Source organism: Aythya fuligula, chromosome 13 (genome assembly GCF_009819795.1).
Source record: "Aythya fuligula isolate bAytFul2 chromosome 13, bAytFul2.pri, whole genome shotgun sequence".
Lineage (NCBI taxonomy): Eukaryota > Metazoa > Chordata > Aves > Anseriformes > Anatidae > Aythya > Aythya fuligula.
The window spans coordinates 6054629-6078036 of NC_045571.1; the positions used below are offsets into that span (position 1 = coordinate 6054629).

At 52.3% G+C, this 23408-nt stretch overlaps 2 protein-coding genes and 1 long non-coding RNA gene across 6 annotated transcripts; 1 reads left to right on the forward strand and 2 right to left on the reverse strand.

Moving 5' to 3' along the window:
• The first annotated feature begins 4248 nt into the window (after positions 1 to 4248).
• On the forward strand, positions 4249 to 7833 carry LOC116494546. Of its 4 annotated transcripts, none has more exons than XM_032196466.1 (5): positions 4249 to 4434; positions 5587 to 5916; positions 6023 to 6292; positions 6531 to 6590; positions 6787 to 7561. In XM_032196466.1, exons 1-5 carry the CDS (start codon positions 4296 to 4298, stop codon positions 6840 to 6842), a joined length of 855 nt encoding a protein of 284 aa, XP_032052357.1. In that variant the 5' UTR covers positions 4249 to 4295; the 3' UTR covers positions 6843 to 7561. The 4 variants fall into 4 exon arrangements, with proteins under 4 accessions (XP_032052357.1, XP_032052358.1, XP_032052355.1 ...); XM_032196467.1 differs by having other exon boundaries at positions 4249 to 4383; XM_032196464.1 differs by lacking the exon at positions 4249 to 4434 and having other exon boundaries at positions 5128 to 5916.
• A 2471-nt stretch (positions 7834 to 10304) lies between these two features.
• On the reverse strand, positions 10305 to 16107 carry LOC116494468. Its single transcript, XM_032196384.1, has 8 exons — positions 15945 to 16107; positions 14262 to 14531; positions 13774 to 13890; positions 12936 to 13037; positions 12597 to 12722; positions 12373 to 12465; positions 11974 to 12066; positions 10305 to 11311 (listed from the first exon to the last, which is right to left on the reverse strand). Exons 3-8 carry the CDS (start codon positions 13859 to 13861, stop codon positions 11085 to 11087), a joined length of 729 nt encoding a protein of 242 aa, XP_032052275.1. The 5' UTR covers positions 13862 to 13890; positions 14262 to 14531; positions 15945 to 16107; the 3' UTR covers positions 10305 to 11084.
• A 49-nt stretch (positions 16108 to 16156) lies between these two features.
• LOC116494469 lies at positions 16157 to 23387 on the reverse strand. The gene is made up of 5 exons (XR_004253880.1): positions 23301 to 23387; positions 22661 to 22775; positions 17702 to 17756; positions 16841 to 16950; positions 16157 to 16283 (listed from the first exon to the last, which is right to left on the reverse strand). It is a non-coding gene; the product is annotated as an uncharacterized LOC116494469 (long non-coding RNA).
• Between the last annotated feature and the right edge of the window lie 21 nt (positions 23388 to 23408).

Sequence of the window (23408 nt, forward strand, 5' to 3'; positions counted from 1 at the left end):
AAACCTACTTTTTCTACTTTTCCCACAATTTATCCATATACATGGATAATTAAACCTACATTTTCTGCATAGAATCATAGAACCATAGAATATCCCGAGTTGGAAGGGACCCATGAGGATCATCAAGTCCAACTCCTGGCACCGCACTGGTCTACCCAAAAGTTTAGACCATGTGCCTGAGTCCGATCTCTTCTTAAATTCAGACAGGCTTGGTGCAGTGACTGCTTCCCTGGGGAACCTGTGAAGAACCTCACCCTGATGTCCAGCCTAAACCTCGCTTACCTCAGCTTAACACTGTCCCCCCTGCACTGGTGTTTACACAGAACAGGTCACCTGCCTCTCCACTCCCCCTCACAAGGAAGCTGCAGACTGTGATGAGGTCCCCCCTCAGCCTCCTCTTCTCCAGGCTGACCAGGCCCAGTGCCCTCAGCCGTCTTCCCCTCTAGGCCCTTCACCATCTTCATCACCCTCCTCTGGACACTCTCCAACAGTTTGGTGTCCTTGTGCTGTGGTGCCCAGAACTGCACACAGCACTCGAGGTGAGGCCGCACCAGCACAGGGCAGGCAGGCAGGACAATTCCTTCCCTCGACCGACTAGCGATGCCGTGCTTGGTGCACCCCAGGGTACGGCTGGCAATATGTGATTACAGATCCCGCACTGGTCTACCTCTTTGCAGGTGCTCTTTCCTGGGTATTATCCATTATTGTGGTTGGGAAGCTCTCATATTCCAGTTTTATATATTCATATATATATACATATATATATATATATACATATATATATATATATACACGTATATTCTGATTTTTTATGTATATTTATAAGCACCTGTGACCTAGCCTGTGCTGATTTCCCTTACACAGGCTCTTAACTGACCTTGTGGTCACACCACAGCTGTCAGTGGCTTTACATCCTTTGTGGACTGTAGTGTTTTAGGTGGATCTGAAGGTCCCCCTTTTTTGTCCCCCTGGTATCAGCTGAGAAATATGTTCATACATGAAAAAAACTAGTGAAAGGAAAGGAAAAAAGAAAAGGAAGGAAAGAAGAAAGGAAGGAAGGAAAACAAACAAACAAAAAAAAATTACAGAAAAAGGAAGGAAGGAAAGAAAGTAAAGAAGGAAAGAAAGAGAATGAAAGAACGAAAGAAAGAATGAAAAAGAAGGAAAGAGAAAGAAGGAAAGATATAGAGAGAAGGAAGGAAGGAAAGAAGGAAGGTAGGAAAGAAAGAAAAAAGAGAAAGAAAGAGAAAGGAAGGAAGGAAGGAAGAAAGAAGGGAAGAAAGAAGGAAAGAAAGAAAGACGTCCTACCTTAGGTCACCTTTTCCTTTGCTTTGCTAGAGCCGCTGCAATAGAAGGATTCCATTTGGATCCTCTGCTGGTGTCCCCGCTGTGTCTCCTCAAGCACAGGATAGCTCAGTGCTATCTGGGCTCCAGCTCTGGGGCCAGATCCTGCCTTGGCCAGCTCTGGACCAGGTTTCTCGAGGGGGTGCGGGCCAGGGCAGACTGCTTTACAGACCAAACTAAAGCTGAGCAGTGCCCTGGGTTGCAACAAATCCCGTCCCAAGGGAAAGCGCATCCCCGGGGCAAGGAAAGCCCCTGTCCCAGCCAGGCCGGAGCACAGCTTGCCAAGATGCCTCCTCCAGGCCAGGGCAGGAGCTCGTGGGGCCAGGACCCAGGCGCTGACAAGGGCTCAGCCTCGTGGCACTTGAGAGAAGAGCAGAAAAGCTTTTCTGCTTGCCTTAGCCCCCGCCTGGGACGCACCAAGCCGTGGTGCTCGGAGGTGCCCGCAGCACCCTCCCGGTGAGGTTACGTGGTCCGAGAGAGGACAGGGGCAGCACGCGTCCCCTTTCAAGGGGTCTGGGGGGGCTCTGCAGGCCAACAAGGGCACCAGCGGTGGGAAGAGCACCGTCAGAGGCGGCAAAACTAAACCAGGTAAGGAACCAAGATCTTTCTGGCTTTCTGGATACCTGGCAGTGCGTGACCAGGTGACAGAGTCCCACACGGTGGCTCAGACTCGTCCTTCTCCTCTTTCTTTCTCCGTGCAGGAAGATGCCCACTGGCAATGACAAGCAGGGGAGAGCCCCAAGGACACATCGCCCATCTCCGCATCCCTCCACCTTCTCCCTTGGCCTGTCCCTCTCAGGCTACCAAAGTCTCCGGTCACTGATTGTGGACCACTGAGAAACGGTGAGCACAGCTTTGGAGAGGGCTTTAACCTGGAGTAGCCAGGGGAGGAGAACCTCAACCTATCCCGCTCCTCCCGACTGGATGCCAGTGTCAGTGACAGACGCCCAGAGCCTGGAGAAGGGCCTGGAGTGCACTGATGACAAATTCCTTCTCCAAGTGACAGAGGGGCCAATGTGGAGATGTGCTATGCTGGATCCAGTTCTCACCACCCACGAGTTGCAGGTGGGGAATGTGAAGCTCAAGGGCAGCCTCAGCTGCGGTGATCATGAGACGGTGGAGTTTTGGACTCAGAGGGCAGCGAGGAGGGAGAACAGCAAGCTCACAGCCCTGGAATTCAGGAGAGCAGAATCTGGGCTCTGGGCCCCCCAGCACAAATTGGGCATGGAAGTATTAGAATGAGTCCAGAGGAGGGACATAATGGAGATGATCAAGGGGCTGGAGCACCTCTCCTATGGAGACAGGCTGAGGGACTTGGGGTTGTTCAGCCTGGAGAGAAGGCTCTGGGGGGACCTTACAGCAACCTGCCAGTGCCTAACGGGGGCTACAGGACAGCTGGGGACAGGCACTTTGTCAGGGTTCCAGTGATAGGACAAGGGGGAATGGCTTAATACTAAAAGAGAGTATGGTTAGATTAGATATAAGGAAGAAATTCTTTGCTCTGAGTGCAGTGAGGCTGTGGCCCAGGCTGCCCCAGAAGCCATGGGTCCCCATCTCTGGCAGTGCCCAAGGCCAGGCTGGATGGGGCTGGGGGTAGCCTGGGCTGCTGGGAGGGGTCCCTGCCCATGGCAGGGGCTGGAATTAGATGGTCATAGAAACACAAGGTTGGAAAGGACCTACAAGGTCATCTAGCCCAACCGTCCTGCTGTCACCAGTACTACCGCCTAAGTTACTAAATCATATCTCGTAGCACCTCATCCAGGCACTTGTTGAACACTGCCAGGGACGCTGATTCCACCACCTCCCTGGGCAGGCCATTCCAGGGCGTGACCACTCTTTGAGAGAAAAAGCTTTTCCTGATACCTAAATCTCCCCAGGAGCAACTGTTGGCCATTTCTTCAAGTCCTATCATTAGTTATCTGAGAGAAGAGGCCGGCTCCCTCCTCATCACAACCTCCCTTCAGGCAGTTGTAGAGAGCAATGAGGTCTCCTCTGAGCCACCTCTTCCCCAGACCAAAAAACCCCAGTTCCCTCAGCCGCTCCTCACAGGACTTGTGCTCCAGGTCCTTCACCAGCTTTTGGCCCGTCTCTGGACACGCTCCGGGGCCTCAATGTCCTTCTTGTAGTGAGGGGCCCAAAGCTGAGCACAGCACTCAAGGTGCAGCCTCGCCAGAGCAGAGTACAGGGGGGCGATCACCTCCCTGGTCCTGCTGGCTGCACTGTTGCTGATACAAGCCGGGATGCTGTTGGCCTTCTTGGCCACCTGGGCGCACTGCTGGCTCACGTTCAGGCAAGCATCGACCAACACCCCCAGGTGCTTTCCCTCTTCACAGTCCTCTAGCCACTCTGCCCCAAGCCTGTAGCTCTGAATGGGGTTTGGCCGAAGTGCAGGACCCGGCACTTGGCCTCGTTGAACTTCTTCCCATTTGCCTCAGCCCAGGAGTCCAGCCTATCCCGACCCCTCTGAAGGGCCACCCTACCCTCAGACAGGTGGACGCTACCTCCCACCTTGGTGCCATCTGCAAACTTTCTGAGGGTACACTCAATGCCCTGGTCTAGGTCAACAATAAAGGTATTAAGCAAGATAGGCCCCAGTACTGACCCCTGGCGGACAACACTTGTGACGGGACACCAGCTGATCCTCAGAAGCTCTGCCGGAAGCCAAATACACAAGTCTTTCATACAAAAACCTCATCGACCTAGTCGATCTTGCTCTCATGCCGTCCTCTATGCCGATTAATAGCAGCAATGCATTGCAAATGAGACAACTGGGCCAAACTCCTCAGAAGAGTCCATAAGCCCGGCTCTTAGGTCTTTTTTTTTTTTTTTTTTTTTTTTTTTGACTTGTTAAGTTGATAAGACTTTCTGTTGCAGGGAAGTCCACCATCTGGACATCAAGCTCGGGCCTGAAGGCAGAGCTGGGTGCTGGGGGTGCAAGGGTGACCAGATGGATGCACTCTTTAAGCAAGATGCCAGGTTGCAAGAGGAGCTCGGCAGGCTGCAATGCATCCAGGAATCCAAGCAACAGATCAATGCGTGGTACCATGTGCTGCCGCAGGCTGAGCAGCCCTGCCTTAAGTCCTGGCAAGAGTGAGGCGTCTCCCCCTTGCCCCTCAGGTTCCCCTGTGCAACAGATAGGATGCTCTGGGGCTCACAAAAGGAGAGGGTGCCAACAACAGCAATGGTAATGCTCAAGGCCCAGGCAGGGCAACGGAGCATGCAGCTGGCAGAAGGTGGAGCAGGGGGCTCTGGGGCTCACCCCCCCCACCTCCAGAAGGTGTGGAGCAGAACATGGGCTCGGTTCGTGCAGATAAATAACGGTCTGTAAGACAGATCTCTAAGGCACACGACGTTATATCCAGCCTGGGCTGCTTTTGCAGCCGCAGAGCTCCTGGGCACCCTGAGCCTGCTGCACCCCACAGCCCCCGGCCTTGTGGTGCGTGCCGTGCCCGGCGTCCTGGTGCCCCGTGCCGAGCCCAGCCGCGTGTCGGGGCCTGAGTGACGGCGACAGGAGGCGGTGGCACCCGGTCCCGGTCCCGGTCCCAGCCCTGCTGCAGGCCGCGCTGCACCCCAGGTCTGCCATGCTCGCCCTTCCCCTCCTCGTCCTCCTGGCCTCCGCCGGGACAGGCCCAGCGGCCGGCCTGGCTGTCATAGGCAAGTCCTGGGGCTGGGGGCGGTGGTGGTGGAGGTGGAGGTGGTGAGTGTGGTGGTGCTGGTGGTGTTGGTGCTGGTGGTGGCTGTGGTAGGCCAGGCGGTGCAGGTTCCCCCCCCCACCATGGAGCTTCTCCTGGCTGCTTTTCCCACCCCAAAGCCCCTGCTGCGTGCTCGCAGCCTCAATAACAACTTTCAAAATGTTTTGGGGAGCAAATGGGTGGTTGGGAGGGGGCTGCCCTGGCTCCAGTTGCGACTCCCTGGGGCTCCTTTGCTTCCAAGCCCCCCCCATAGAGCAGGGCCAGGAGCAGGCGGCTCTCGCAGCCGTACCCACGCTTGGAAACTCCTCAGGCAGAAGCCGGCTGCGAAGCGAAGCAGTGCAGGCATTCAGGGAGATGAAGGCAGCGCCTCCCCAGCCTCCTGCTTCTCCGTGGTGCTGCTTAAAGCCCCGCCGTGAGGCCCCCCCCAAAATAATCCCGTCCCCAGCACCGCCGCTTGCGCGGGAGCCGAGCCAGGGCGGCTCTCCCTGCCCAGCTGCCTGCTGGATGCCGGTGCGTCCCGCTAGCCCCGCGCTGCGTTCCTCCCTTCCAGCCCGCACGCTCTTCCCGTGCTACTCTGCCGACCTCAAGCCGGTGTCCGAGGTCCTGGTCTCGGCCAGGGGCTGCACTGTGCTCTTCAGCGTCGAGCCGAGGGCAGCCGGCACCACGGCGTCCTGGGAGTACGAGTCCGGCGCGCGCAAGGAGCTCATCGCCACGTTCGTTCCCAACAAGTCGGCCGAGATCTCCCGCGCCTACGTGGGCCACGCCAGGCTCAGCGAGATGGACTTCTCGCTGCAGCTGGTGCTGCGCTGGTGGGACGGGGGGTTCTACCGCTTCCGCTCCGAGTCGGAGGCCACGGGCTGGTTGGAGCTGCGCGTGGTCGGTGAGTGCCAAACCCTGCGCCGCAGCCGGGGAGCTGGAGCTGCTGCCCGGGTGCTGGCACCCTCGAGGCGGGGGTGTCAGTGCCGACGGGTGCTCCATCTGCGCAGAGCCGCTCTCCGAGCCAGAAATCCTGGGCAACTCGTTCGTGGAGGTGGGAGGCGACACCAAGCTGTACTGCAACGTGCTGGAGGGGCAGGTGGACATGTACCGGTGGAAGAGGAACGGGAAGCTGCTGATGGAGAGCAACGGCCTCCAGTTCATCCACAACAACACGCTGGAGATCCACCGAGCCCTGATGAACGACACCGGCTACTACACGTGCATAATCAGCAATGCGGTCAGCCACAACGAAACCTCCTTCCTGCTGCGCGTCCACAGTAAGTGGGGTTTTCTTCCCCAGGCACGGGAATGGAAAGCTGGGGAATGGCCCCAAAATGTTCGCTCTGGCCCCGTTCCCTGAGGTCTCATGGCTTCCCAGCACAGTCTGAGATGAGGAGTGGGAACAGCAGGGCTTCATTGAGGACTTGTGTCTCTGCACCAGCCTGCCCAGTGGCAGGAGTTTTTCTTTCTCTGGGCAAAATTCTGGGAATTTTGGGTTTTGTTTATTTTTTTCAGACAACGACAGGGCATTTTTCATCCTCATCGTGGTATTCGTTAGCATCGGCTTGCTGGCAGGTGAGTGCTGGGACCAGTTTCGCAGAGGTGAAGCACCCAAACTGGGGCCCAAGGAGTGAATATGGTGGCTGAAAATAGGAAGGTCCTTGCAGGCAGTGAAAATAGCCTCCAGGCTTGAGGCTTCTTGCCTGAGTGTTGCCACTCGTTGAGCATCTTCATCCCTGGGGTGTTTAACAGAGGTCATATTTGTCCACAGGGATCTTCAACTGGTGGAGGTTGAGGAACTCCCCGGATTATGCCGTTCATTTTTGAAAATTTAGCACTGAAAAGCCAGAAGTTTCATTGTCCTCAGCATTAACCCTATGGAGATATATCTTTGGAGTGGAAGTGCATTCAGGAGGTCAAATCACATCCTATGGTGGAAGTGATTGCTACACCATCCTACACCATTTTCATGGTGAAATCCTAGCAGAGTTCTCTGTAGGGGGAGTCAAAGCTGACATGCAGAAGAACAAAATTTCAGTGAAGCTGTTTTCTTTAAAAAAAAAGAAAAAAAAAAAAAAGTTGGATATAGTTTGGTGCTTGTTTGTGTTGCTGAATGGTTCTGGCTGTGTTTGTGCTTGTTGCATTGTGGCAGGATGAGCTGGAAGGTGCAGCTGGGCTCTGCATGGCACAAGTCCTGGAAACATCCAGTGTAAAGTAGGTTGGCAGCAAAATGTCATCTCTCAACCACGTCACAAATGAAATATTAAAGGAAGTGAAGCAAACTGGATGTATTAGAGTAGTTTTCAGGCTAATTTTTAAGCTGTGTTAAAAGTTGTTCAGATCACTGCAGTGCTTGTGCGTGTTCAGGGGAGCCAAATGTTACAGAAAAAAATATATTTTCAAACTGTTTTGAGTGTTGTCTATAAATCATTTGGGAAAAGTGTAGTTTTTCATGTCTCTTGCTACAAATAAAAGCGCACATGTTCTCCCTGTTATATTGCTGTTGTCTGTGGCTATGGGAAATAAGCCCTGTGCGGCACCCAAAACCCACAGCAGGGTAGGGATGTGCAGGCAGGAGGGGCAGCCAGAGCATCAGGTGGGGAATGGGGGATGATGATGACAAAAATGTCGTGTCTGTCTGGCTTTAACAGCAGCTGGGCTGGCCAGGGCCTCACCACACACAGGTCAAAGAATTTCTTCCTTGTATCTCATCTAACCCTAACCTCTTTTAGTTTAAGGCCATTCCCCCTTGTTCTACAACTTATTTGGCTTCCGGCAGAGCTTCTGAGGATCAGCTGGTGTCCCGTCACAAGTGTTGTCCGCCAGGGGTCAGTACTGGGGCCTATCTTGCTTAATACCTTTATTGTTGACCTAGACCAGGGCATTGAGTGTACCCTCAGAAAGTTTGCAGATGGCACCAAGGTGGGAGGTAGCGTCCACCTGTCTGAGGGTAGGGTGGCCCTTCAGAGGGGTCGGGATAGGCTGGACTCCTGGGCTGAGGCAAATGGGAAGAAGTTCAACGAGGCCAAGTGCCGGGTCCTGCACTTCGGCCAAACCCCATTCAGAGCTACAGGCTTGGGGCAGAGTGGCTAGAGGACTGTGAAGAGGGAAAGCACCTGGGGGTGTTGGTCGATGCTTGCCTGAACGTGAGCCAGCAGTGCGCCCAGGTGGCCAAGAAGGCCAACAGCATCCTGGCTTGCATCAGGAACAGTGCAGCCAGCAGGACCAGGGAGGTGATCGCCCCCCTGTACTCTGCTCTGGCGAGGCTGCACCTTGAGTGCTGTGCTCAGCTTTGGGCCCCTCACTACAAGAAGGACATTGAGGCCCCGGAGCGTGTCCAGAGATGGACTACAAAGCTGGTGAAGGGCCTGGAGCACAAGTCCTGTGAGGAGCGGCTGAGGGAACTGGGGTTTTTTGGTGTGGGGAAGAGGTGGCTCAGAGGAGACCTCATTGCTCCCTACAACTGCCTGAAGGGAGGTTGTGATGAGGAGGGAGTCGGCCTCTTCTCTCAGATAACTAATGATAGGACTTGAAGAAATGGCCAACAGTTGCTCCTGGGGAGATTTAGATATCAGGAAAAGCTTTTTCTCTCAAAGAGTGGTCACGCACTGGAATGGCCTGGAGGAGGCATCTTGGCAAGCTGTGCTCCAGCCTGGCTGGGACAGGGGCTTTCCTTGCCCCGGGGATGCGCTTTCCCTTGGGACGGGATTTGTTGCAACCCAGGGCACTGCTCAGCTTTAGTTTGGTCTGTAAAGCAGTCTGCCCTGGCCTGCACCCCCTCGAGAAACCTGGTCCAGAGCTGGCCAAGGCAGGATCTGGCCCCAGAGCTGGGGCCCAGATAGCACTGAACTATCCTGTGCTTTAGGAGACACAACGGGGACACCAGCAGAGGATCCAAATGGAATCCTTCTATTGCTGCAGCTCTAGCAAAGCAAAGAAAAAGGTGAGTGTAGGATTTCTTTTTTTATTATTTATTTAATTTTTTCATGTTTGAATATTTCTCATCTGATACCAGGGGGGACAGCAAAGGACCTTCACCTGAACCCAAAAGTCTACAGCCCACAAAGCATGGAAACCACTGACAGCTGTGGTGCGACCACAAGGTTAGTTAAGAGCCTGTGCAAGGGAAATCAGCACAGGCTAGGTCACTGGTTCTTTTAAATATATATAAAAAATCAGAATATATATATATATATAATTTTATTTTTATATATATATATATATATATATATATATATATATATATATATATATATATATATGTTGCAGGAAGAATGGCCGAAAACATGACAGACACCAGTATGGTCAGATCATGCTCTCTCTTTATTACCAAAATAGCCTGATTCTCATAGCAAACTTAACATGGACGGATAGTGTCTCACACAAGATTATCAGTCAAAATGCACTCCGACAGACAGCTGCAAGAAAACAACCCCCTTGTGATTAGCAGTCACACAGATCTTGTCCTTGAAGCCAGCTGCTGGCAACAATATTTTTCTAAATTCCTCAATTGGGCAGTATAGGAACACTGTCATGGGAACTCCTCGTAGTCGCCCTCGTACCTTGGTTTGATCAGCTGAAACAAGTCATGGTCTCCTTGCTGTTCTAAAAATCACTCAACATTTATATAAATATATATATGAAAATATTTATATATATATAAATATATAAAAATAGAAAAGGAGAGCTTGCCAACCACAATAATAGTCAGTACCCAGGAAAGGGCACCTGCAAAGAGGTAGACCAGTGTGGGATCTGTAATCACATATTGCCAGCCGTACCCTGGGGTGCACCAAGCACGGCATCGCTAGTCGGTCGAGGGAAGGAATTGTCCTGCCTGCCTGCCCTGCGCTGGTGCGGCCTCACCTCGAGTGCTGTGTGCAGTTCTGGGCACCACAGCACAAGGACACGAAACTGTTGGAGAGTGTCCAGAGGAGGGTGATGAAGATGGTGAAGGGCCTAGAGGGGAAGACGGCTGAGGGCACTGGGCCTGGTCAGCCTGGAGAAGAGGAGGCTGAGGGGGGACCTCATCGCTGTCTGCAGCTTCCTCATGAGGGGGAGTGGGGAGGCAGGTGACCTGTTCTGTGTAAACACCAGTGCAGGGGGGACAGTGTTAAGCTGAGGTAAGGGAGGTTTAGGCTGGACATCAGGGTGAGGTTCTTCACAGGTTCCCCAGGGAAGCAGTCACTGCACCAAGCCTATCTGAATTTAAGAAGAGATCGGACTCAGGCACATGGTCTAAACTTTTGGGTAGACCAGTGCGGTGCCAGGAGTTGGACTTGATGATCCGCATGGGTCCCCTCCAACTCGGGATATTCTATGGTTCTATGATTCTATGCAGAAAATGTAGGTTTAATTAGCACCATATATGGATAAATTGTGGGAAATGTAGAAAAAGTAGGTTTAGTTAGAAATGTGGATAAGACTCGTGAAAAAACAGGAAGGGAGTGCTGAAGACAAGAGAAATGTGGGGGATGCGAGTCACCACAGAGTCTGAGGCATACGGGAATAACAAGAGGAGGTAAGAGCAAGGACTGCCACGAGGCCCAGGAAAGAGGAAAGCTACAAAGTGTGACCAAAACCCAGCATGGGAACAGGAGGTTGCAATAAGGTACCCACCAGCCTGAGAAATACAAGGATCAAAGGACTGTAAACGGGGCTGGAGGATTTGTGGAAGGAAAACCTCTGGAAGGAAAGTGTGTAAAAGGAGCATAGCCGGGTTGCAATAGAGACTTGATCACACGAAGAGTCTGTGCACTCGGTCACCACAAATGGCACCCAACGTGGGGCACAACGAGTGAGGCTGTAGCAGCCCATTCCAGTGGCAATGCCCAACCCAACCGCAGCTGGAGGAAAAGGAAAGGCTCTTGAGCACCATCACTGATCTGGAGGACAGGAGATGAGCGGTCGGGAACTACGGGAAGCAAAAAGAGCAGCAATCTAACCTAGATGTATTACAAAGAATCCTTAAGACTCAAAATCATCCAGTATCCACTTTGGCACTAGTTCAGTTTCTGGAATGGCCTAGGAGGAATGTACCAGATTTTCCAATGACTGATTCTTCTGATGTCACTCCCCAGGTGGTGATAAATCCACCCGTGCTGTTCTGCAGGAAGGCAGATGGATGCTTCCCGGTGAGTATTGAATATTCATCGTACCATTACAAGTATCTGCAGCACCCAGAGAAGGAGACACCTGATCTGTACAGGAAGTCACCAAGGTGGACGTGGTCTGTAAGCTGTGGGTGACCTCCTGGGGGTCCGGCTGCTGCTGCCTCTCCTGATTTTTCTTGTAAGCTGAAAACAAAGGAGAGGGCATCAGCTCCTGGGTTTGCAACACCACCCTGAGCTTCATGGGGACATGTGAAAATGCGACTGCAGGGAAGAATGGGTTTTGGAGGCTTTCACGTGGCCAAACCCCTCTGTGTCCAAAACCAGATCTCTGTTTTGGATGGAGAGCCAGAAGGCAGCACAGAGACAGACACCCACCTTGCCTGCAAGCCCCTGCACCTCTAACCTACCAGCCCTTGGTAGGTTAGTGCAATATTTCTTGTATTTCCGATTCCCAATTGTTCTGCACACCCTGGCAAAGCAGGGGTCCCCTTCCCACCCTCTCTTCAACACGTAATGGAGCCTCCTCCGCACTCATTCTTGCAGGAGATGAGAGTTGAGCACACATTTCTGGGGAGTCACACTGTGGGCTCACTACTCTTCAGGTCAGTGACCAGCTGGGCACCAGCCCGCATCTCCTGAGTCAGGAGGAGAGCAGAAGAGCATCCTCCACATTTGGGAGGAGAAACTCGCTTTCCACGAACACCTCCTTGAGGATCCCTGAGTGAAGCAGAGGCACATTGCCTCTTGTCTCAAGACCTGCTGCCAGGGGAAGGGAGCTGAGAGCGGGGTCTCAGTGATGGAGCAGGTACTTGGTGTGGCTGGATGGAAACCTCTGGGCTACTTACACCACAGGAAGAGGAGCAGCAGCATGGGGAGGACTGCCACAGCAGGAATGACGAAGCCAATGGTCAGATTGACATCCTCTGAGCAGCCCCGCTCTGCCAAGGAGACAGTGAGAACTTGTCAGTGGTTGCTCTCCTGCCCCCCTTGAACATCTACAGAACATGAAGGTCATTCAGAGCATCCTGGTGTTTCACGCTCTGGAGCTCCAGGGGCAAACCTTGCCCTGCTGTGACCTCCCGGCTAAGCACAGGGCTTGCCATGACTGCATCAACTACAGCCTACAAAGCCACCCAAGGACTTTCTCTTCCCTGGCTGAGGCCAGTCCCACCCCGAACACCCCACCTCTCCCCAGAAGGAAGGCGACCAAGGCCACACGTGGTGCCAACCCGGCCGCCCATTACCGTGGAGCTGATGGAAGTTGTGGAGCAGGAGGCTGGTGAACAGCAGGTTGACTACCAGCGTCGTGGCTGTAATGCACAGGATGACACGGTGCCCTGGGAGAGGGGAGAAGTTCTGGTGGATGGGAGAGAAATGGGAGAGGAGGGCAGGCCGGCACGGGGAGTTTGCTCCCAGGCTCTCCTTGGGCCTTTTGCACCGGAGGTTTAGGCCACTGACAGCAACTCACAGTCTTTGGACCTGAAGTATGTGAGCACTGCTGGTCTGCACGGCGCCATCGCCACCGCCGTCAGTGCCATGGCCACGATCCCAGCCGAGAGGATAAGCCCGAGCAGGATGAAGGCAGCAGAATGACCTGTGGGGAGCAGAATTAAACAAGGAGGTGAGATGGGAAAGCTTCTCCTGGCCAAGGCAGACACTACAGAGCAGGGAACCCTGACATTGATTCTCCAAACCCAACAGCACTGCATCAGACAAGGATGCTGCTGGAGAGACCTGGAGGTCTTTGGTGTCATCAAAGATAAGACACGGGAGAAATGAAGAACAACTCAGTTTAAATGAATCCTACCATCTTCCTGCATCCAGATGACAGAGGCAGCCAACAGGAGGAGAGAAGAGGTGCACAGCAGCCCCAGGATGGACATCACTAACCATTCCCACGCTTCCTTTCCTGGGAAAAAGGCAAATATCTTTGAGTTAGGGCTCGGAACCTCACCAAGGGATCCAGGGTGCAGCCTGGGAAGGGAAGGTGAACACCAAGCACACATTTCCCTTGTAAAGAATCAAATTCCCGAGATTTGGAAACCTCAAAGACAAACGCTGGTGGATTTCAAAGGCTTTTGGTAGGCTTCTAAAGGGCTTTGTTTGACTTTTGGAGGAACCATGAGATGCGAGCCAGATGGGAGGACTTGCTGTTGGCTAGGTCTTATGGTCTCTTTTCTGCTAACCATCATGCTGCTACAGAAGCACCCACATCAACCCGTAAGCTTGGGTATGGGTGCACAGCAGTTTGCACCATTCTGACCCAAACACCAGTGTGCTTGGTCGCCAAACCCAATGCCACGTGGCCCTTGGTCAGCTCTCAGCACCTCCACGCAGGAAGCTCTTTGTGTCCTGCCCTTTCTATTTCTCCCCAGGGACTCCTGATAACAGAGAGGAACAACTCCTATGCCTCATACCATGATACCTGCGGGTGGCCCAATTTCTCCCAAAGCCATTTGGGATTACTGCTGCTAGGAAATTTTGTTTTCTGTTCAAGCCACAGAAGCATAAGAAGAAGTGCATGAACTCCACGACCATCGAGCAAGCTTCCTCCAACTACCGCGGTGAGTTCGGAGAGAAGGGGCTTGCCTCGCCCCCTGCCCTCTCCACGGCATGGAGAGAGGAGCTCAGGCGTGGGCACTCACCGAGTCTGAGCTTCCCCAGCTGAGAGAGCCGGATAATGAAGAGGACGGCAGAGATGGCAGTGAGCACCAGCGCAGCAGCGGACGTCATCTGTGCAGCACGGGCAGGAGGAGTAAGACCTGCATGGAGGACAACCCCACAACATGGAGCAGCTATCCCAGGAGTCTGCAACAAGCTCGAAACCCTAAAGGATTACTGGGTTTCCTTGCGTGGCAGATCCCACAAGAGGCAGCTGAAACCTGCGAGGGTCTCAGAGACAAAGTGCTGGTGCCCAGACCTGCTAGAGATGAGAAGACAGAGCGGGCTTGAGCTGGCACCTAAATGCACAAAGGCTGCAGGTCCAAGTGAGACAACAGCCAACGAACAATCCATCTGCCAGCCCCAGGAGCACAGCAGAGCTGCTGGGGGTCTCGTCCAGGTACCTGTGGGCTCAGGGCTGGTGTGACAAGGTGGCAAACCACCGGACCCACCCCAGCAGGGCAATGCTAACCTGTCACGGTCAGGTTGAGGGCTGCCTCCTTCCAGCTTATGGAGTTGTTGATTATGCAGGAGTAGGAGCCGCAATCCGACTTCTCTGCCTTCCTGATCTGCAGCACAGTGGTCTTCCCAGTGATCTGACTGAACTTTTCGGGAGGAAGGGGATGTCCATCCTTCTTCCAGGAGACATCAGCCACCGTTCCTTCTGGCAGCACGCAGGTCAGGTTGATGAGTGAACCAGCCAGGTTTGAGCTGCTCAGGAGCTTGGGCTGGGGCAAGGGCTCTGGAAAGCAGAGAGCGACATGGCAGCACTGCCTGGGATTGCCTCTCCTCCCACCTTAAACCCGCCCCGCATGAAATGCCAGAACAGCAAGCCCCACGCGGGGTGAGCACCACCTCCCCTTCTCATTCGCACCTCAGCTCAGTGCCTCGGTTGAGTCTGGCAGGGGAGAAGACAGTGCAGGAGCAGGGCAGCATCCACCAAGCTCAGAGCCGATGTCCCAGTCCCTGCCCTTAAGCCACGGCACCTCCCCAGGGGTGGGCAGCACCGGCCCCTGGAGCTCAGGCATGGCACCCTGGGGCCACGGACACCGACCCGACAGAGCTGCACCTTGGGATTATGCTGGGAAGTGATGACGGGGACTTTATGGACACTTCCAAGAGGAGAAAGCTGCCCCCGCACAGCAGTGGGGTGGAGGGGTGCTCTGGCACAAGGACATGGACGTATTAGAAGAGTCCAGAGGAGGGCGACAACAGAGATGATCAGGAGCTGGAGCACCTCTGCTATGGACACAGGCTGAGAGAGTTGGGGGTGTTCAGCCTGGAGAAGAGAAGGCTCTGGGGGGACCTTTTACCAACCTTCCAGTACCTAAAGGGGGCTACAGGAAAGCTGGGGAGGGACTCTTTGCCAGGGAGTGGAGTGATAGGACAAGGGGTAAGGGCTTTAAACTAAAAAAGGGTAGCTTTAGATTAGATACAAGGAAAAAAATCTTTATTACAAGGGTACAGAGGCACTGTCACAGGCTGTCAGGACAAGCTCTGTGTGCCCCATCCCTGGAGGTGCCCAAGGCCAGCTCAGATGGGGTTGGGGGCAGCCTGGGCTGGTGGGAGGAATCACTGCCCATGGTGCCTGCAGCATTTGGGGTTGCTCTTAGCTACATCTGGACCTCCACCTGGGAGCAACCACATGCTCCTGAAATCTTTCTTCCCTGGATGTCCTACATGCAGGGTGCTCCTGCAGTGCTGCTGAGCTCCAGGAAAGGGCAATGCAAACCAGGGTGAGCTCTCGTTTCTGTTTGTCCTGCAGGGAAGTGCAGAGGAAGAGGAAGGCAATGCTGGTGTGAAGGGAGAGGCTGCAACGCTTGGTGAGAAATCCTGTCTCTGGAGGGCATTTTATGACATTCACCTCCTGTGAGCAGCTGCTCGTGGTGAAGGAAGCAGGTACAAGAACGGAGGCACTGAGCAGCCACGATTCCCAACCCATAGCTCAACCCACAGCCAGATTCAGTCTCAGAATACATTACAACATTTCCCAGCAATTCTTCTGGGGTCTCCAGTCCATGTCATTCAAGGCAGTAATGAAACCAGAAAGTCCTCCTCTAGTCCACTTCGGGGGAGGCATACCTGTGCACCCTACTGATGGCAAATCCTACTGATGGTCAGAGAAAAACATCCTTTCAACCAATTTTTGACTTACTGATCACTGTAAGAGTGGTTGTTGTTGCTTTGTCCTGCAACAAGTTAACAGTTGCTTTATAGGTGCCACTGTCCGTCTCTCGCAGCTCCTGCAGGACAAGGGAGCCGTTGTTTCGGTAGAAATCCACTCTGCCTTTGTAAGCTGGGTAAATGGTTACTGACTGCGACTCTGTGTAGTAATCCAGGATTAATTCGGGGATGTTCTGTCTTATGTATTCCCACTTGGCCAAGCTGATGTTCCTGATAGCCGGTGCGTGCATCGTGACAGAGGATCCTTCCTCTGCCCAGAGCTCTGTCATTTCTGCTGCAATAGAGGACACCTGCAGAAGCAGCAGCAGGTCTGGAAACAGGAGAGAAGCCAGAGCAGGGTGGGTTACTTCTAAGCAAAAGCCAAAGGACAAATCAAGCTGCTCTTATGCTCTTCTTGGAAAGGCCCCAACTGCCTTCTTGAAACCCATTGTGCACATCTGATTTCCGTCCTCCCTTTTTTCTTTATAAGAAAAAAATCATAACATTATGGGCACGTTATAAAAATGGTTCGTAACTGGTTCAAGTATTTCCTTGCTTTTTGGAATGAAAACAACAGGAATCAGGCTCCTTCGGGGCTTCTGCATGTCAGGAGCTGCTCAGTGGGACCACGTTCAGCGTGGCTTCACCCCCGGACCTCACCCAGTTCCCTCAGCACCCGAACCTGGTGGGACCCAGGCACGGTGAGGCTGCAGCACTGGGAGGCTCCTGCCAGGATGCTCACGCCTCGACCAGCCCTTCTGCAGCACAGAGGTGCAAGCGAGCGTGGCAATGCTGCAGGTGCCTGCTCTCCACCTCTCCCAGGTCTGCTGCAGCAGGAGGGCTGCGCGGTGGTACCCAGCCCAAGGACAAGTCCCCTCTCACACTCACAGCCTGCGAAGGACATGGCAAAGAGCCACAGGGGCTTTCAAACCGGCACGAGGGTGGAGCTCCTTCTGCAGCAACGCTCTCAGGAGGGTCACTAGCAGCGATGGACCAGCCTGGGAACGACACCGTGAAAAGCACCCTCAGCACCCCCCACGCACTGCCAGCCGATGGCAACACAGGCAGCAGTGCTGGTGCTTTCTGCAGCCCTCCCTTCACTGCAGCTTGGCAGTGCTACAGCTCTGCCTCGTCCCTTCAACACCCATTTGTAGAGCCGCTGCCCGTGACGGCCGTGCCCCTGCCTGTACAGAAACACTTCTCTGGCTGAGCTCCCTCCCTCACTTCCTCAGGAAGATTTAGCTCCTGAGCTTGTGTGTGGCTGCAGGCTCTGCACCTGCCATATCCGTCATCGTGGTGACTTGGAAAACCCCAATCACATCCCGTTCCCTTTGTGCAACTGATCACAAGAACAAACTGTCTGCACCTAACACATTTTGCAGTGGGGTGCAACACTGCTAGAGGCTGGCTTGCAGAGCTCAGATGTAATCATTGGCTTTTGGATGACAGAGACCAAATTTACTGCTCTTTTTTTTTTTTAATATTTTTATTTTTTTTCCTACTGTTTTGCAAAGCACTGGAGCAAAGATGACGTGGGAGGAGCAGATATATTTGTCAAAGGGACAAAATTTAATGACTTGTAATTAGAGTCTCAGATGGGACACAAAGATTTTAAGATTTATTTTTTTTTTAAGATTTTTTAGAGACATGATCTGTTTTAGAGACAGCCTGAGGCTGGTGGGAAAGGAGCTTCTCATGCAGAGACGAGAACCTGTGCAGGAGGATGGGCCCACTCCAGAGAGACATCACCTCCTGGCAGCATCCAGCTGGCTTCCATGGACCCCTGCAAACATCAGAGCAGCATCTGAAGGAAAAGAAGAAAAAAGCCTTTTCAACCATGGAGCTGCTTCTGGATCACTCCAAGCAGGTGCCCAGCCCAGCATCCTCACCCCAAGAGCAGCCAAAACCCAAGGGAAGAGGAAACAGGCCATGCACATTGTGTTCACCCCTGTGATGGAGCTGATGGCCTGGCTTCTGCCCTGCTAAAAGGATTTTGAGAAATGAGGTTTCAGAGGTGCAGGACTTGCCCTCATATTTCATTGAATTTCTCCCTGCCAGGTCTATCTGGATGGCAGCACAGCCTTCCGGCCTGTCAGCCACTCCTCCCAGTTTTGTGTCTCTGCCTTCTCTTCTTCATCTTCTGTCACCAGGGCACCCACCTCATTCAGCAGTGGCCCTAAATTGCCTCTAGTGTTAGTGTTATCCACAATGAATTTGAAGAAGCCCTTTCTGTTGTCCTTGACCCCTCTCGCGAGGTGTAATTCTAGGGAGGCCGGAGCTTTCCTGGTTGCCTCCCTACATCCTCTGACAACACCCTTATATTCCTCCCAAGTGGCCAGCCCTCCTTCCATGATCTGTAGACCCTCCTCTTCCACTGGAGTTTGCCCAGCACTTCCCTGTTTAGCCATGCAGGTCTCCTGGCTCTCTTTCCTGACTTCCCACCTGTTGGGATGCTCTGATCTTGAGCTCGGAAGAAGCACTCCCTGAACGCTAACCAACTCTCTTGGGCTCCTTTTCCTTCAAGTACCCTCTCCCGTGGGATTTCCCCTAGCAATTGCTTGAAAAGGCCAAAGTTGGCCCTACTGAAGGCCAGGGAGGCAGTTCTGCTCGATATTCTCTTTGTGCCACATGAGATCCCGAACTCCACCATCTCAGGGTCGCTGCAGCCAAGGCTGCCCTCAACCTTCACCACTTCAACCAGCCCCTCCTTGCCGGTGAGCACAAGACCCAGCAGTGCTCCTCTCCTAGTTGGCACATCCACCATTTGCATCTGGAAGTTATCATCAATGCACTGGAGTGTGATATATGGAGTGATAATTCATGTCAAGAAAATGGTTGAAGTTAGTAAAGAAGGGGGAGATGTGGGAGCATGGCCATGGGGGTCGGCTGTTGAGGGATTTTTGAAACAGCAAAGATCCCACGGCTTGCTGCAGCTGAGCAAACCAAGCTACCAGGATGACTATGAGAAGTTCCCACACTGCCCAATTGAGGAATTTAGAAAAATATTGTTGCCAGCAGCTGGCTTCAAGGATGGGATCTACATGACTGCTAATTCCAAGGGGGTTGTTTTCTTGCAGGTGGGGTTGTTTTCGTGCAGTTGTTTGTCTGAGTGTTTTTGACCGATAATCTTGTGTGAGGCACTATCCGCCCCTGTTAAGTTTACTATAGAAGTCAGGCTATTCGGGTAATAAAAGGCAGCATGATCTGACCATACTAGCGTCTGTGATGTTTTTGGCCGTTCTTCCTGCAACAGTCGGCAAACCTCATGGTTAATGACAATATCAGACTGTTAACAATGAAGCCATCAGGAATGTAAAAGAGTTTAGAGGGATTAAAGAAGGGTGATTCAGGAGACACCATGCAGTCTTGGGTTGCTTATTCTCCAGCTATTAGGGCATGGAAGTTGCTGGGTGTTTGCTGTTGCTGTTCTATGCAAAGTTCTTTGACCAATTAAAAGTTGTTTTCAAAAGAAACAACTGGGGAGAATGGTATAAGAGGGGAGCCTGCCTTCAGGATAAAAAGGCAACACAATGTGATGAAGTTATGTCATCAATAAAGAAGTAGAAAGAAGGAATGAATAGGGACAGGCTAGCAGAACAGAGACCAGGACGGGAACAGGCACATTGATCACCTCACGAAGAGATGTTCGGCCGAACTCAGCAAACCACTCAGAGAAGCTCGTACAGAAAGTTGCTGGAAATAGGCGCACTGGAGATGGAGAGAAGCTCGAGCTGAGAGAAGCGAACCTGTGCACACAACTGCCCCTCGCTGGTCAGCAGTTGCGCATTATGGGGAATCATACGTCCTTAGGAACAAAGACTGTCCTGGTAACCTTACAGCTTATTCCTTTTATTAACAATCAGACAGTTTATGAGCCTCAAATATGGGACCAAATTGAGGTCAAGGTGTGGGACTCTGCAACTAAAAACGACAAGGTTGCAGTAGGATTGCTCGGCACCTGGTGAGCTGTCTCTGAGGCCTTAAAGAGCCGTGTGGGACCACAGTCAGAAACGTGGGGTTTGCCAGACAGTGAGGGAACTGCGGGCTCATCCACCGATCCTTCTGCTACACCATCACCCCCCCACCACTACAGCCATCACAGGCCTTTGCTGTTATGCCCCCTGGTGATCTGGACGTGCCTTTTGACCCAGGCCCTATTGGCCTTGAAAAGGAGACGGAAATGTTTCCCTTTGATCCAGGAGGAACAGGATACATAAGGCCCAAAGGCCGAGTTGCTTAACTTAAAGCATGATGTGTTGTTCCCATGACTAGCCCTGGAATTCTCTGGTGTTTGTAATCAAGAAAAGGAATGGAAAATGGAGACTGTTATATGATCTGAGAAAAATCAATGAAACGATGGAAGATATGGGAGCACTCCAACCAGGATTACCAACTCCAATTCTGCTCCCCCAGTCATGGACATTAATAGTAATTGCCTTTAAGGATTGTTTGTGAAACACTTGCTTTTTAAAACTTTGCCATGTTTATGATTCATATCTATAGGCATACTCGGGGTTAATATGTAAAAGCAGTGTTCTGTATATTTAGAAAGTTCGATGTTAGTGTGTACGTGCTGGTAGAGCATAGACTCCCCGCGCACTCAGCGCTGTTTACTTGCCTTTTATAAATATTACTAAATTCAGATTCGGTTGAGACTTCATTTATTACAGGAGGAACCTCCGGGACTGTGAGTGGCTGGCTGAGGCCTTCCAGTAAATGTCAGGGTAGCTGAAATCCCCCAGGATAAGCAGGGCCTGTGATCGTGAGGCTGCTATCAGTAGGAGGCCTCGTCAGCTTCCTGATCCTGGTCTGGTGACCTGTAACAGACACCCACAACACTATTCCCCACACCAGCCTGCCCCTTAATTCTCTCCCACAGACTCTCAGCTCTCTCCTCATCCTCCCCTGGGCAGAACTCAATACAACGTAGTTGCTCTCTCACATGAAGAGCAACTCCTCCACCTCGCCTTGCTGGCCTGCCTGTCCTCAGCAGAACATACCAGTCCTCGGCCACAGCCCAGCCCTGTGAGCTGTCCCACCATGTCTGTGGAATGGCCACCAGGTCATCATCTCCTGACAAAACACGGATTCCTAACTCTTCTTGCTTCTTCCCCATGCTGGTGCCACAATCAGCCACTTTTTGGCTGTTTTTCTCTGGTATCCTCCAAAGTTTGGGCAATAAAGTGTTGTGGTTTCTGACAGGAAAATGGGAAAGATATTTTGGTTTATGGTGTATGCAACTATTTTAAGGATGTAAGAACAGTGGCTGTGCAGAAAGCTGGCACCATTTATAGATGGAGAATTTCCTTTTTCCAGGCACATCCCAACCAGCATGGAAACGCCCTATTTTCCTGCTGGGGGCTGGAGTCCCTCCCAGCTCTCCCTGTGCTCATGGAGACGCACTGAGGATCCCCAGGAGACGGAGAGTAAGGAAAATTTGGAAGAAGGGCGTGCAATGCAGCTCTTGTGTGACTTGCTGCTACTTTTTAAAAAAATGAATCCATCCTCCAGCAGATAAGATCTCATTCCTCAGAAACCTGGGGGAAACGGAGAAGAGCCCTTGGAAGGAAATGACTGCATAAGGCAGGCAGGTGGTTTTGTGTAACAGTGATCACACAGGCCATTGCATCTCAGTGAGACAAACACCTCCCACAGATATTTGTGGCATGAGAGGCAGTTGCAAACACAGAGACTTTTGATGAGGGCAGGTGTTTCAAGGAGTTTAGCTATAACACAGGTAAGGGAGGACAGGCTCATGAAGACAGATGGACATAAGACTACGATTAGCATCTCTTCTGTGCCTTGTCTTTCATTTCTACAAAACACTCATGAGGAAAAAATGAAGCAGAAGCACACTAGCCTGCTGGTGTTTCACAAAGAGTACTTTGTAAGGCGTGTGCTTCCAGCCTATCAGCCCTGGGAGATGCATCAGCAGCGCCTATCAAGCCTCTTGCAGGGATGAGCTGCATGTCAGCTGTTGAAGAGAGCTCCTTACAGGGAGCAGGGCTACACTACCAGCAGCCACCCCAACAAACAGGAACACTATTTGTGCCAGAGGAGCAACAGCAGCCCAGGGTCTTTCTTTGCAGGCTGGGGAGCCAGCACAGCCTTTAGAAAAAGGAACTGCTTTGCGCCAGCTGCAGCGGCTCTAACAGCTTCAAAAACAATCAAAAAAAATTGTGTGCGGGCTGACAGAAGCAGGATTGTCTGCAGCCAGCTTTGCCCAGCATTGCTCGTGGGCCCCTCACTGCTGTGTGCCCTTGTGTTACCACTTTGCAGCAGCTGTGCAGGGCAAGCACAGAGGATGGGCAAGGAGCAGACCTGGTCGGTCGTTATCAGCCCTCGCCAAGGGCTCAGATAAGGAAGAAAAAGGCCTCATGATGGAAAGAAATAGCAGGAATGTGAAAATTCAGCTCTAGCACTCAGGACCACAGTTATTTTGGGGGGGGTTGGGGAGGGCACATACACAGCAGTCAGATATTTCTTCTTGTTGACAGATCAAATATAAAAACCTCACTGCAAGATAAATTATCTGGAATGATCTATTGGACTCTCCTGACATGAAAAAAGATGCAAATCTTCAGGTCAAACATCCAGTTAGCAAATACGAATCCCTGTTGTGAGAGAGATGTAGATCAGCTATCCCTGTCTCACAGAGCAAAAAGGACTACCAAAACTGGTGAAAAGCAGAAAAAAAACGCTACTCACCGGTAATTAAACAGAAGGAAAAATCTTGCCTTGTCTTCTAAAAGTAGCAGCACAACTGTAGAGGAGCATGGCTCTTCGCAGCTAACGCAAACTGGCAGGGAAATTCTTTTTCATCCTGCAGGATGTGGTCAAAACAAAAGCGAGAATGAGCAAAAAGAAAAAATGCGTCGGGAACATTTAATGCAAAATTTCAGCCCTAAGCTCAATGATGAACATAGCTGGGGTGAGGAGGCTTCTCACAGTCCCACCCATGGCGCTGGAGGCAGGGAAAACCCAGCAATGGTTGTCCGGAGAATTAGCTTTTACGTTAACCTCTGAGTTAAGTGTAAAGCCTTGCAAGATGCTGGAGCCGTGGAAAAACACAGGAATGGGCTGAGTGGAGACAGACGGGACGTTTATGAGCTCTGAACTCCACAGAGCACTTACAGGCAGTAAGTGTTTATTTGGTATTTAAGGGGCTGGATAGGAGGGGAAGCTGAGCTGGGGGAGCAGATCCCGGTACCCTGTGGGGGAGAGCAGCTGCAGCCCTAGGGGAAAGCAGGGGGGTCCCTCTGTCCCCATGGCTCCATCCCCCTGGCTTTATCCCAGTCCCCACCTCCCTGTCCCCAACCCCTTTTTGCGTTCCTAACCCTGTACTCACCTCGGTCCCGTTGTTCTCCTAAAGTAGCAGCAGCAGCGGAGGGCTGTGCCTTCCCTGCAGCCTTGCTCCACCCTCCCAGCCATTAACCAATTAACCCCACCTTGCATT

What these genes read in the sequence shown, in the direction of transcription:
- LOC116494546 (XM_032196464.1), top strand. Translation starts at nt 5,196, where the DNA reads ATGTTTTGGGGAGCAAATGGGTGGTTGGGAGGGGGCTGCCCTGGCTCC. An exon ending in CTTCCTGCTGCGCGTCCACA is followed by an intron (nt 6,293 to 6,530) that starts GTAAGTGGGGTT and finishes TATTTTTTTCAG; the next exon opens with ACAACGACAGGGCATTTTTC. An exon ending in TAGCATCGGCTTGCTGGCAG is followed by an intron (nt 6,591 to 6,786) that starts GTGAGTGCTGGG and finishes ATTTGTCCACAG; the next exon opens with GGATCTTCAACTGGTGGAGG.
- LOC116494468 (XM_032196384.1), bottom strand. Translation starts at nt 13,861, where the DNA reads ATGACGTCCGCTGCTGCGCTGGTGCTCACTGCCATCTCTGCCGTCCTC. An exon ending in CAACTTCCATCAGCTCCACG is followed by an intron (nt 12,067 to 12,372) that starts GTAATGGGCGGC and finishes TCTCCTTGGCAG; the next exon opens with AGCGGGGCTGCTCAGAGGAT. An exon ending in GCTGCTCCTCTTCCTGTGGT is followed by an intron (nt 11,312 to 11,973) that starts GTAAGTAGCCCA and finishes CTTTGTTTTCAG; the next exon opens with CTTACAAGAAAAATCAGGAG.